A 14,730-nucleotide genomic window follows, 5' to 3' on the forward strand; every position below is an offset into this window, starting at 1 on the left:
ATCTGTTTATTGGTGCTACTAAATAATACACTTGGCTAGGTTAGTTTCTGCTAATCATCAGTTTAATCACAAAAATATAAAAGTGTTTTCCATGAGGCAAGTTTTCCAATGTGTGTGAATAATCAGCTGTCTATGCAGTAAAAGTTGAAATTTCAAAGCTTTTATATCTGACACATCCACTTAAAACATTTTTTTCTGAAAGACAGATGAGGAAAACCTGCTTGGGGATACAGGAACAGTGGACAATCAGAACCATTTTGTTCATCAGCCTCACTCTCTCCTTAGTTCTGTGAGCAGACAGCTCCCTAACATGCTGAGCCGCCCTGAGTGAATGAAGCATTCATTTCCAGACCAGGACAAGACCCAAGATGTGAGCTCATGGGAAATGACAATGGGTACCAGGTGAAAATTCGTATGCGATATTGAAATACAACCAATAGATTAAATATCACCAATAGTCATTACGTGCACCTGAATTAAGCCAGTAAAAGTAGCAAAGCATAGAAATTAATTAGATCATATGAAATATATTTGCTTATTTTTATGATACTTTGTTGGTGTTTATTTTGGGCTAATAATAAGTGATCTGTGATATATATATATATATATAATATATATATATCATGTAACATATATATATATAATAAATATAGCATATTATCACCATGATAACATGCATCATATAAAGAATGACTCAATATATATATGTGATATAGACTATTATATAGGGCATAATATATAAACACATATTATATATAATTATCTTAGATTATCTTATATAGGATATGTGTAAACAAGTATCTAAGTGAATTTATTACTTTATTTTATATGGTATTGTAGTTTGCATAGTATGGTAACAAAGCAGTATAATTCTTTTAGACGTATCTGAATCAGAAAATTCACAATTATATAATATGTCAGTGTAGTAGCTCTGAGGGACCCCATGTATATCAGGTTATGAAACATTATATGGACTTTAATGTGTGAATCTTAGCATGGGTCCAACAAGCATTTAGGCTAAATGTATGTGTGCACAGAAAAAAACAATGCCTGGCATCATAGGTTATTCAATGTTACTCAGAGAGACATCAAATTATAAAATTGGTTGCATTTATATGATTATGACTGTAAAGTCTTATATACAATATTTGTGGTATCACTTTTTAAAATTTGATTTTATTGTCAAGGTGATGTATAGAGGGCTTATAGTTATATGCATAAGGTAGTGAGTACATTTCCTGTCGGGCATTGTTAGCCCCTCCCTCCTCTTTTTCTCCCATGTTCCCTCTCCCACAATAACTCCCCCTCCCCAGTTGTACAGTTCATTTCCAACATAGTCTCTTGTGGGTATCATTGTTGCATTCCTTTTCCCTTTGTCCTTTGTCTCACCATTTTGTTGTTCCCCTTCCCTAATTCAGATAAATACATATACAATAAACAGGGTACCGACATCAAATACAGTGACAACAGGGGATAAACCATAGGAGGGGAAATGATGAAGAAAAAGGAATAGCTTCATATAGTATATTAACAAGAACAACAAAGAGCAACCTCTTGTTTCCATATCTTGGAAATCATTTTGTTTAGCATTGTTTTATGTTTAGAAAAAAATCCTGTCATGTAGGATCTAGGGTAGTTTTTCTTTAGAAAACTATTAACCTAATATTTTCAGTTGAAAATCCCTTATTACTAATTGTTAGTTTTTTTTGTAAAGTGTTAAATTATTGAAACACCAAACAATATATTCAAAATACTCAGCTTTTACTCTGTTAAGGAGATAATGGCTTAGTATACTGATCAAACTCAGCATGGTTGATTGAGCAGAACAAAACCTACAGGAAGCATGAAATAGCACAAGGAGAATGAACTGCAGCCCATTCTGTACATTCATGTTCTTAATGTACCATTGCCAGGCTATAGCTTCAACAATGCCACCTCCTGAGTCAGGTCAAAGTAGTGATAGGAATGAGCCATGTACAAAGCTCTTATCAGAGCTGAGTACTGGTAGCTGAGTACTGGACGACTTTTGAGCTTACTCATATTTACCTTTAGAAACATACCTAAAACAAGTGGTCTTTTCTCCTTTGTTAGGTTGTGATTTTAACATTGTGATCTTCCATTTTTGGGCAGTATGTCCAAGGAAGTCTTATATATAAAGCATACCTCATTATTCACTGTCTTTCACTTTACTTTCTATTTTTTCCATTGTTATTACCAGTTTTCCCACAAGAGATCTAAAAAATACCCAGCAAAATAAAGATGCTATTAATCCAATAGCTGTTAAAAATCATGATACTGTTCAGTTCTGTTAAAAAATAAGGGCAGTGAGTGGATGCGCATTGTAAAATTGGCACAGGCAAAGCTATAAAGGACAGAATTATAGTTCCTGAAAAAGGTGATAGGAAGAAATTGTTCCAGGAAGCAGCATGTTCAGTGCTTCAGAATTCTGATGTCACATTTCAAGTCCAATGTATTTATCCAGACTTGATAAACAATTCACAAAGACTGATTATTTTTGTTGACATATGAAATATTACTCCCTAATAAGTACTGGGATGCAACTTTATTTAGTTAAATATTTTTCAGATATTTGTGTATGATCATATTGAACATCATGATCCATGAATACTACAGACTTAAAGAGATGACCTTATATCATCTTAATAAATGTATGAAAAAACTGTTGGGTATTTGATTTTCTTTAAATGCTAGGTTCTAAAGCACATCATTTCAGGAATAATAGAAATGTCAGGGGATGATCTCGTGGCCCCTTTTGCAAGACCATTCTACTTGATACTAAAAGTTTAATATGTGTTCACCCTGTAGAAGAAAGTGATGAAAATGTTCTGTATGATACACTGGATTCTAAATATTGTTCTTGATTTCAGGAAGTGTTCTGAGCTCTCATTGGTGATTCAAGACCCATAGAAGAGTAAAGAATGACAGAGAGGAACAATGTCACAGAATTTGTCCTCCTGGGTCTCACTCAGGATCCTGATGTGCAAAAAGCCTTATTCGTCCTGTTTTCACTCATCTACATTGTGACAATGGTGGGCAACCTGCTCATCATGGTGACCATTATTGCCAGTCCCTCCTTAGGGTCCCCAATGTACTTCTTCCTTGCTTGCCTGTCACTCATGGATGCTGTGTATTCCACGGCCATCACACCCAAGATGATTGTGGATTTACTCTATGCTGAAAAGACCATTTCCTTCCAAGGTTGCATAGGTCAGCTCTTTATACAACACTTATTTGGGGGTGCTGAGATCTTCCTTTTGGTAATGATGGCCTATGATCGCTATGTGGCCATCTGTAAGCCATTGCATTATGTGACCATCATGAATCGGAGGGTTTGCTTTATCCTGTTGATGGTGGCCTGTACTGGAGGTTTTGGACACTCTATTGTTCAAATAGTCTTTGTGTACAATCTTCCTTTCTGCGGTCCCAATGTCATCGACCACTTCATCTGTGACATGTACCCACTGTTGGAACTTGCGTGCACTGACACCTATGTCATAGGCCTCACAGTGGTTGCCAATGGAGGCGCCATCTGTGTGGTCATTTTCACTCTTCTCCTCATCTCCTATGGAGTCATCTTATCATCTCTGAAGACTCACAGTCAGGAGGGGAGGCGCAAAGCCCTGTCCACCTGCAGCTCCCACATCATGGTGGTGGTGCTCTTTTTTGTTCCTTGTATTTTCATCTATGTGCGACCTGTCTCCAACTTTCCCATCGACAAGTCCCTCAGTGTCGTGTTTATGATCATCACTCCTGTGCTGAACCCTTTGATATACACCTTGAGAAATTCAGAGATGAAAAATTCTATGAACAAACTCTGGTGTAGACAGTTAACCACGGGTTGAGGAAGCGTGCATCTCCCATGGCGAAGAGGCTTGTTCTTAATTCAGAAACATCAGACAGACAGTGAATTCTTACAAAAGGTTACTCAACTGAATGCATTCTCTAGGTCTGGTTCTTTTCACTGAAAACCATGTAATAATATCTTTTGATATTACAATATATTTTACATGAAATTAAGGAAGCCAAATGAGAGATAGCAATATTTTCCCCTATAACAGGTAGAAAAGTCCAGCTAGCATCACCTTGAAGCTTTCTACCTTTCAACCTTTCTACCTTTCAAGAGAGAGAGGAGAAGACTAGGACTTCCAGGCCCCCTTGTAGTGCTTGGTGAGATGCAGTCTCCAACTACAAGACAAAGGAAAGTGGAACAACACAGAGTAAAACAAAATGAGATATTACCAGTGTAGAGTTGTTTTTTAATGTTGGAAATAGGTGGTGATGAAAAGAATTTCTAGTTGATTTTTTCCCTCTCCTTTGGTGTTAGCTTTGAACTTGTCCCATCATGCTTGCTAGGCAGGTAACTCTACTACTTGATCCATACCTCCATCCATGCTTTCTCTTTGGAGATTATTATCTGTTGTTATTAGTACTTGAAAGAAGGGCTGCTTGCTTGATTGATAAGTGTATGTCACAAAGTGAGTCACATTTCCTGGTCCTTTTTTTATTGTGTAATCTAGCAATTCTATTTCTGTGTACTTACTTAAATGAAGTAAAACAGAACTTGCACATTTATGTTCAATATGGCATTATTTAGGATAACTACTACAATAGTATAATGCAGTGTCAGACACTGGCTGAATGGACAAAGAAAATTTACAATGGAATATTGTTTAGCTTTGTATTAGAAAATATTCTATATGGATCTGGAAGGTATTGTAATAAATTGTATGCCAGATATGAAAGCAAAATAGGCATTGTCTTATTTATGTAGCATATAAAATAGTCAAACTCATGGAAGTAAAGGCCAAAATGGTTTTCACAAAGCCTGGAGAGTTACAAAGTTTCAATACAAAACATTAATGATTTCTGCATTGATATTACAGCATACGAGCTACACTAAGAATGTGTTATGTACTTAAAATTTTAATAGAAATAACTTAAGTGTTTTAAAACCCAAAGCAAATCAAAGAAAATAGTATTTACCCAGGGTGATAGTTGTATTTATTATTTTAATTGTGGTAATCATTTTGTAATGTCACTTATGAAAATCTAATTGATCGTACATCAATTGTGCACCAAAAGAGCTGGAAAAGTATAACATAAGAACAATACTATTGAACTATGACTGCTGCCCAGTGCAGTTTAAGATTTCTTTCTAGCTGCTTTTACATGTAGAATATATTTCAGTGGAGATTTATAATTAGTGTCTTATATTTCAAATTCATGTAGATTGCTTCTTAAATTGAATAATTAGTTATATTTTGGTATCAATTTCTGGTTGAGTTACTTATTACCTGTTATATGTTTTTTATGAATTAAATACTTTGGAACAGGTTCACAATGTGTGTTATAGTACTGTGTGTATTTATAGTTTTGAATGTGTCATGAATACTAAGATATGGAGAATAATTTCCCATGTATTTTTCTCTCTCCCTATTTTAGTACTAATATACATTTACCAATTGCCTTCTTGAAGCTATGTGCTAAGAACAGTACTTTCCTTAGGGGAAAACTTGCTTCATCTGTATTTGAATCAAGTTTTTAAAGACTTGTTCTGAAGTCAGTTTTGCTCATATTCTGGTTGTGAGTTTAGATGTCAACTAAGAGGTTGCAGATGGAACAGTATACTCATCCTATTACCGATGCTTTTACCAAGAAGGTTTTTATATGCTCAATATTTTCCTTGACTGGACTTTCCAATGTTAATGATTTGACCTCAAGTTTCTCCCTCATCATAATTTCTCCAAGGGTTTTCTGTTACAATTGGTCATTCGTAGTTACCATTCTTGTGGAATCTCTGGAGAAGTATATTCTACCCTCAGAATTATGATTAAGGTCCCAATGAATTTATAAGTGTTAGTGATGCATCATCCAATGATTCTACCATGTGTGCTAAGGTTCAAATATAGATGAGATGTTCACAGACCTTTTGCCTTTACCTCAGAGCATGTCAATATCAGCTCCTGTGACTGGGTTTTTAAGGATTTGAAATGGTAAAATGAATGGTAAACTCAGTAAATTTAAGGTTATTCCCCATCATTTGGGTAATCTGAATTTCAACCGAGATGTATGAAGACAGGCCAGAATCAAAAAGTTTTAAAGGCCATTTTATTATTTCATGTTTATTGATATGGGATATAAATTTAGTACAAAACACAAATTTATGATTTTTCTTCTCTTAAAAACCTCACCTCTGTTAACCTCAAAATACTTCCCTTTTCTGAGTAATTAAGACCAATTTTGTCTGAAGGAAGATTTGAACATCTTTATTCTTAATCAAGACTCAGAGTTCCTGAGCTCAAACACTTGAACCACACCTCCAGCTGGGCATTTCACTAGCTAATTGGCTATATAGTCTCATTCCCTCTTTTGCCCCAGCTGGATTTGAACCATGGTGCTCTAGAGATCATTTTCCTGAGAGGCTAGGATTTAAGGCTTGAGCTACCAAAATTCCATAAAAAATCCTTGCATACTTTTATCGTTTGAATACATATAAAATTTTTGTAGTTTTATATTTTCTATTAATTCTTTAAAAGTTATTTGGAACTTAGGAGCAGAATCTTACTCACATTTATAGTTACACTTTTGTGTGTGTGTGTGTGTGTGTTAAGTTCCAGATCTTGAATAAAATCCCTCTTATTCTCATTTAGCTTGCTTGCTCCACCTGGCACTCTATCTCTTGAGTCAAACCACCAGCTTGAGTTTTGATAGTTCTTTGGAGATGGAGTCTTGCAGACTTTTCTGCTCAAGCTGGCTTCAAACCATGATCCTCTGATCTCAGCCTCCTTAGTATGTAGGATTGCAAATGTGAGCCCTTCTTGTGAGGCTATTTATTCATTTGCATGCCATAATAGAGCCTTGAAAAACAAAGAAAGAAAAGATGCTTTGGATGGAGGACTTCATATTCCCATTGGCTTGTGTGCTCATGGCTGGTGCTCCACCAACTTGAGCCATGGCTTTGTTCCCAGTTGGACCTTCTTATGGGAATATTAATATTTTCCCAACTGTTTTAAAATCCCACCTCCATGGTATTCCAAAGCAATGTATGTGTTTGGATCTAACTCAGAATTCTTTTATACTGCTATCTTTTCATAATTCATTCACTTAAAAGGCAGTGTGCCACTGAGCCTCTGAGCTTCTTGGGCAGTAACTTCTCACAGTGGTTAGGTTGGGGTGATTATGTAAGGGGACTGTGGCTGGATTACATATTTTCAGGCTGGATCAAATATCTCCTTCCTTATCTATTTGATGATGTGAAAGCCATACATTATTAATAAACACAGTGAAGAATTTTTACCTTAGAAGATTTTGGTATGATTTTATCTGCTAGCTACACTTTTTTTGGTAGGAGCCAAGTGTTTTCTCAGTAGGGATGTCCAAAGAAAGAAATTTACCCCAGAGAAATGAATTCATTTGATTTTGTTCCAAATATTGCAACAAACAAATCTATAATGACCTTATCATATCTCTCATTAATAATAGCAATCGTGTAAAACTCCTAGCTTGCACATACATATAAAGGGAAGATTTATTTTATTGTTAGAATGACCCAGTAGGATTTTTTTAAACTCAGATTTTACCCAGGCTTGAGTAGCTCTCAGGTGGCGGCTTGTCTTGAGATCCTCTAGGAGTGTCATGTTTTCTTTTTGTATGCATCATTTCTTATAGATGGGTTTGTTTGTGGAAGTTTTTATTTTTTGGAATGGTATTATGGAGACATTGGGTTATGTTTATATTTAAGAACGAAGAGACCTTACTTAGGAAGGTGTCATTTGAATGAGTAAAGGATTGAGAAGTTTCACTTTCTTATGAGAAACAGCCATTATCAGTTTGTACACTTAATTGAATAGCAGCCTTTGTCTTTTTAATTATCTTAACAAGTATCTACTTAAATGTTGAGAAAGTAAACATTTTTTCTTGCTTTAACACAATTAAGAAGAAAACCTATATAACTGATTTTGATATTGAAATTTTGCATCTGTTTATTGGTACTACCAAAAAATACACTTGGTTAGGTTAGTTTAGGTTAGTTTTGGTCCCCAAAAATATAAAACTGCTTTCTATGAGGCCAGTTTTCCAATGCGTGAGAATCTTCAGATGTTTATACAGTGAATGTTGAAATTTAAATGTTTTTATATCTGAGGCATCCAGTACATTTTTCTCTGACAGACAGATGAGGAAAACCTGCCTGGACAGGAGCTGTGGACAGTTGGAGCCTTTTGTCGATCCTCTCATCAACCTCAGGCTATCCTGAGTTCTGTGAGCACACAGCTCCCTAACATGCTGAGCTGCCCTGAGTGAAAGCAGAACAAGACCCAAGATGTGAGCTCATGGAAAATGACAATGGATACCAGGTGAAAAATTGTATGCTATATTGAAATACAGCCAATGGATTAAATATCACCAATTGTTATTACGTGCACCCAAATTAAACCAGTACAGCTAGCAAAGCCTAGAAAGTACTTAGAACACACACACACACACACACACACACACACACACACACACACACACACATATGGTACTTGGTTGGTGTTTATTTTTGGCAAATAATGAGTGATCCATGAGATATATGATATATATATCACATAAAATATAAATATAGGGTATATTAACACACATGATAACATACAATATAAAAAGAGTGATCCTTGATATATATGTGATATAGAATATTATATAATATATAAAATATAAATACATATTACATATAGTTATATATGATTACATTATATGTAATATATGAAAACAAGTGGATTTATTATTTTATTTTATGGGGTATTGTAGTTTGTATAGTATGATAACAAAGCACTATAATTCTTTTAGACATACCTGAATTAAAAAATTCACAATTATATAATATTCCAGTGTGGTAGCTCCGAGGGACCCTATGTGTATTATTTTCTGAACCATTATATGGACTTGAATGTGTGAATCTTAACATGGGTTCAACAAGCATTTAGTCTATCTTCAAAGGAAAAAAAAATGATGCCTAGCATTATATGTTATCCAATGTTACTCAGAGAAACATAAAATTATAAAAGTGATTACATTTATTCAAAAATGACTGTAAAGCCCTATATATTATACACATTTTAAATTTAATTTTATTGTCAAGGTGAGATACAGAGGGGTTATTACAGTTACATACGTAAGTACATTTCTTGTCAAACATTGTTAACCCCCTTTTTTCCTCCCATTCCCCCCCCCCCACACACACACCTTCCCTGAGTTGTACAGTTCATTTCCAACATAGTGTCTGTGAGTCTGGCTGTTGCATTGGTTTACCCCTTGTCCTTTGTCTCGCCACTTTGTTGTTCTCCTTCCTTTCCCTAATTCAGAAAAATGTATATACAATACAAAAGGTACCAACATCAAATACAGTGACAACAAGGATTAAACCATAAGGAAGACAAAGATGAAGAAAAAAGAAATTGCTACATATAGTACATTAAAAACAAGAACAACAAAGAGAAACCTCTTGTTTCCATAGCTTAGAATTCATTTTGCTTAGCATTGTTTTATGTTTAGAAAAAAATCCTGTCATGTAGGATCTAGGGTAGTTTTTCTCTAGAAAACTACTGACCTAATATTTTCAGTTGAAAATCCCTTATTACTATTTGTTAGATTTTTTGTAAAGTGTTAAATTATTGAAACACCAAACAATATATTCAAAATACTCAGCTTTTACTCTGTTAAGGAGATAATGGTTTAGTATCCTGATCAAACTCAGCATGGTTGATTGAACAGAACAAAAACCACAGGAAGCATGAAATAGCACAAAGAGAACGAACTGTAGCCCATTCGGTAGATTCATGTTCTTAATGTACCATTGCCAGGCTGTAGCTTTAACAATGACACCTCCTGAGTCAGGTCAAAGTAGTAATAGGAATGAGCCATGTACAGAGCTGAGTACTGGTAGCTTATGCCTGTAATCATAGCTCATCAGGAGGCTGAGATCTGAAGAGACTCTTAAGATCAATTAGTTACCATAGTCCAGAAGTAGAGCTATGACTCAAGTGGCAGAGTGCTAGCTAGCCTTAAGCATAAAAGCTCAGGAATAGTGTCCAGGCTCTGAGTTCAAGCCCCATGATTGGTACCAAAAACAAAAGCAAAAACAAAAAGAAAAGAAAAGAGGAAAAGAGAAATGATGAGCAAGCAAGCAGGTAAGTAAGCAAGTTCCTATCAGGTGGTTTCTGATGATACTTAGACTCTCTTTGCATGTGTCTTCTTCCACTACAAAATCCATGTGCATCTAATCTTGCTGGATTATTGTTAAAATAGATTTCTCTACAGGTCAATGTTACTCTTACTGTTATAGTAAAATATATATTCCTAATAGATATAAATTTATTCTATCCTACAAATAGACTGTATGATTTATAGATACTGTATTCTTTATATTCAGAAATATGTCAATATTCCTGTTAAAATGAGAGAGATTATGAGTTTTTTCTGATCTAATGCTTTATAGTAAAGCATTCAAGAACATTAATGACAGATATCATTTAGCTAGACTTTTCAGGTACAAAGCAATGTTGTATATACTTACATGTATAATTGGTATATGCTATGTTTGTCCTCACAGAAAAAAATGATAAAACATGCTCAGAAAAGTTTTCTAAATTGTTGAAGTCACATAGACTGCAAATAAATGGCCCTTGGAGTTTAACACCACAGTATAGATGCCGATTCCGCATAATCTTGCTCTCTCTCTCCAGGGATGTTTTGGGTCTTTAACTACCTAGCGGCCAAGAGTCTTTTAGAATTGATGTGGTTATAGTAGTCAATATGTCACATTGACTATTGGCTTGTGTTGTTTAGCAGAAAGGATAAACTTGGAAATTGCTCTGTATAAAGTATAAAAATATGAAGATGATAGTAGAATGTGAAAATATAGGACTATATGAATTAATCTTGTAAATAATTTGAAGAGGATTTCTGAAAATGTCTAGTTCAATCACATTATCTTTATATGTGAAAACTTTTAACCTTACTCATATTTACCTTTAGAAGTAGAACAAAAACAAGTGGTCTTTTCTTGTTTATTATGTTGTAGTTTTAATATTGTGACCTTCCATTTTTGAGCACTATGTCCAGAAACCATATATATATATATATATATATATATATATATATATATATATATTATACTTGATTATTCACTACCTTTCACTTTACATTCTATTTTCTCCATCATTTATTGGAGTCTTAGCACAAAGAATTTAAAAAAATAATCCAGGAAAATACTAATATCTGTTAAAAATAATGATATTGTTCAGTTTAGTTAAAAATATTTGCTGAAAATAAGGGTAATGAGTGGATGCGCATTGTAAAATTTACACAGTTAAGGTTACAAGGACAGAATTATAGTTCCTGAAAATGTGATATGAAGAAATTGTTCCTGGAAGCAGCATGTTAAATGCTTGAGAACTCTGATGACACACTTCAAGTCCAGTGTATTTATCCCGATTTGATGGACAAGTCACAAAGGCTGTTGTTTTTTTTTTTTTGTAGATATGTGAAATATTGACCCCTATGAATACTGGAGTGCAACTTTATTCAGTTAAATGTTTCTTAGTTGTTTATAGTGTTACCCAGATCACATTGAACAACATGATCCATGAATACTACAAACTAGAAGAGGTGACCTTGTCTCCTCATATATTTAGAGAGTTAAGTTGCCAACAAGAAGCATCTCCATGCTCTTCTTGCTGAGATCTATACAAAGGTATGATAAATAATAAGCCATGACTTATTAAATAGATGAAAAAACTGTTGGGTATTTGTCTGTTTTACTTTAAACTCTGGCCATAATGAAAATCATTTGACTAGTGAAGATCTTCTCCCAATCTGTGGGATTTCTGTTGATCTTGCTAGCTATGTCTTTTGCCATGCAAATGCTCTGCAGTTTCATGCAATCACTTTTGTCCAACCTTTCCTTGAGTTGTTGTGTTTCTGGGTTTCTATTAAGAAAATTTCAGCCTGTGGGGCTGGGAAGGTGGCTCAGTGGTAGAGTGCTTGCCTTGCATGCATGAGGCCCAGGACCTCGATTCCTCAGGACCTCGATTCCTCAGGACCACATAAACAAAAAGAAAAAAAAAAGAAAAAAAAATTTCAGCCTATGCCAAGGAGACCTAGGGTTTCTCCTATTCCTTCCTGTGATGTTTTCAGGGTGTTTGCTTTGACTCTGAGGTATTTGATCCATTTGGGGTTGATTCTGGTGCAGGGTGATATATAAGGATCTAGCTTTAATTTTCTACAAGTAGTTAACCAATTTTGCCAGCACCATATACTGAAGAGGCTGTGTTTTTTCCATTGTAATTCTTTTAGCTCCCTTATTAAAGATTAGTTGGCTATAGGTCTGTGGGTTCATTTCTGGGTTTTCAATTCTACTCCATTGGTCCTGAGGTCTGTTCTTGTGCCAGTACCAAGCTGTTTTGATTACTATGACTTTGTAGTAGAGTTTGAAGTTTGGTATTCATATTCCTCCAGCACTGTTCTTTCTGTTAAGGATTGTTGTTGCTATTCAGGGTCTTTTATTGTTCCATATGAATTTTTTGATTGCTTCTTCTATGTCATTGAAGAATGAGGTTGGAATATTAATAGGTATTGCATTGGATTTGTAGATAGCCTTGGGATTATTGCCATTTTCATGATATTAATTATTCCAATCCAGGAGAATGGGAGGTTTTTCCACTTCTAAGTTCTGCCTTGATTTCCTTTTTCAGGTTTTTGAGGTTTTCATCTTGGAGGTCCCTCACTTCTTTAGTTAACTCCTAAGTATTTTATATTTGTGGGACTATTACAAAAAGTGTTGCTTTTCTAATATCAGCTGAGCTCTTCTCATTGTTGGCCTATAGATGAGAAATAATAGAAATGTCAGGGGATGGACTCATGGCCTCTTTGGAAGACCATTCTATTTGATACTAAGAGTTTAATATGTATTCAGCATTGTAGACAAAATTGACAAAAATATTTTGTATGACACACTGGATTCTAAATACTGCTCATGATTTCAGGAAGTGTTCCTTGGAGCCCTCATCTGTGATGCAAGCCCTGTAGAAGACAAAGGATGACAGAGAGAAACAATGTCACAGAATTTGTCCTCTTGGGCCTCACTCAAGATCCCAAACTGCAAAAAGCCTTATTCGTCCTGTTTTCACTCATCTACATTGTGACAATGGTGGGCAACCTGCTCATCATGGTGACCATTATTGCCAGTCCCTCCTTAGGGTCCCCAATGTACTTCTTCCTTGCTTGTCTGTCACTTATGGATGCTGTGTATTCCACGGCCATCTCACCCAAGATGATTGTGGATTTACTCTATGCTGAAAAGACCATTTCCTTCCAAGGTTGCATGGGTCAGCTCTTTATACAGCACTTATTTGGGGGTGCTGAGGTCTTCCTTCTGGTAATGATGGCCTATGATCGCTATGTGGCCATCTGTAAGCCATTGCATTATGTGACCATCATGAATCGGAAGGTTTGCTTTATCCTGTTGATGGTGGCCTGTACTGGAGGTTTTGGACACTCTATTGTTAAAATAGTCTTTGTGTACAGTCTTCCTTTCTGCGGTCCCAATGTCATCGACCACTTCATCTGTGACATGTACCCACTGTTGGAACTTGCGTGCACTGACACCTATGTCATAGGCCTCACAGTGGTTGCCAATGGAGGCGCCATCTGTGTGGTCATTTTCACTCTTCTCCTCATCTCCTATGGAGTCATCTTATCATCTCTGAAGAATCACAGTCAGGAGGGGAGGCGCAAAGCCCTGTCCACCTGCAGCTCCCACATCATGGTGGTGGTGCTCTTTTTTGTTCCTTGTATTTTCATCTATGTGCGACCTGTCTCCAACTTTCCCATCGACAAGTCCCTCAGTGTCGTGTTTATGATCATCACTCCTGTGCTGAACCCTTTGATATACACCTTGAGAAATTCAGAGATGAAAAATGCTATGAACAAACTCTGGTGTAGACAGTTAACCACGGGTTGAGGAAGCATGCATCTCCCATGGCGAAGAGGCTTGTTCTTAATTCAGAAACATCAGACAGACAGTGAATTCTTACAAAAGGTTATTCAACTGAATGCATTCTCTAGATCTGGTTCTTTTCACTGAAAAAAAACCACTTAACAATATCTTTTGAGATTAGAATACATTTTACATGAAATTAAGGAAGCCAAATGAGAGATAGCAATATTTCCCCTATAACAGGTAGAAAAGTCCAGCTAGCATCACCTTGAAGCTTTCTATCTTTCCACTTACTGTAAGAGAGAGGGGAGAGGACCCGGAGTTCAAAGCCTCCTTGTAGTGCTTGGTGAGATGCAGTCTCCAACTACAAGACAAAGGAAAGTGAAACAACACAGAGCAAAATAAAATGAGATATTACCAGTGTAGGTGTTTTTTTAATGTTGGAAATAATTGATGATGAAAAGAAATTCTGGTTGATTTTTCCCCTCTTCTTTGGCTATAGGTTTGAACTTGTGGCATCATGCTTGCTAGGCAGGCACTCTACTACTTGATCCATACCTCCATCCATGCTTTTTATTTGGAGATTATTATCTGTTGTTATTAGTACTTGAAAGAAGGGCTGCTTGTTTGATTGACAAGTGTATGTCACAAAGTGAGTCACATTTCCTGGTCCGGTTTTTATTGTGTAATCTAGCATTTTTATTTCTGTGTTAATTGAAATGAAATAAAACAGG

General features: G+C 35.6%; 2 protein-coding genes across 2 annotated transcripts; both read left to right on the plus strand.

The window, feature by feature from the left end:
• The first annotated feature begins 2,939 nt into the window (after window positions 1–2,939).
• On the plus strand, window positions 2,940–3,863 carry LOC106001161 (olfactory receptor 4A5-like). The gene has a single exon (XM_013036292.1). The coding sequence runs from the start codon at window positions 2,940–2,942 to the stop codon at window positions 3,861–3,863; it is 924 nt and encodes a 307-aa protein (XP_012891746.1).
• A 9,233-nt stretch (window positions 3,864–13,096) lies between these two features.
• On the plus strand, window positions 13,097–14,020 carry LOC106001159 (olfactory receptor 4A5-like). Its single transcript, XM_013036290.1, has one exon. It carries the CDS (start codon window positions 13,097–13,099, stop codon window positions 14,018–14,020), a length of 924 nt encoding a protein of 307 aa, XP_012891744.1.
• Window positions 14,021–14,730: the final 710 nt, after the last annotated feature.

This window comes from Dipodomys ordii, unplaced genomic scaffold (assembly GCF_000151885.1).
Source record: "Dipodomys ordii isolate 6190 unplaced genomic scaffold, Dord_2.0 Scaffold270, whole genome shotgun sequence".
In the NCBI taxonomy this organism is placed as follows: Eukaryota; Metazoa; Chordata; class Mammalia; order Rodentia; family Heteromyidae; genus Dipodomys; species Dipodomys ordii.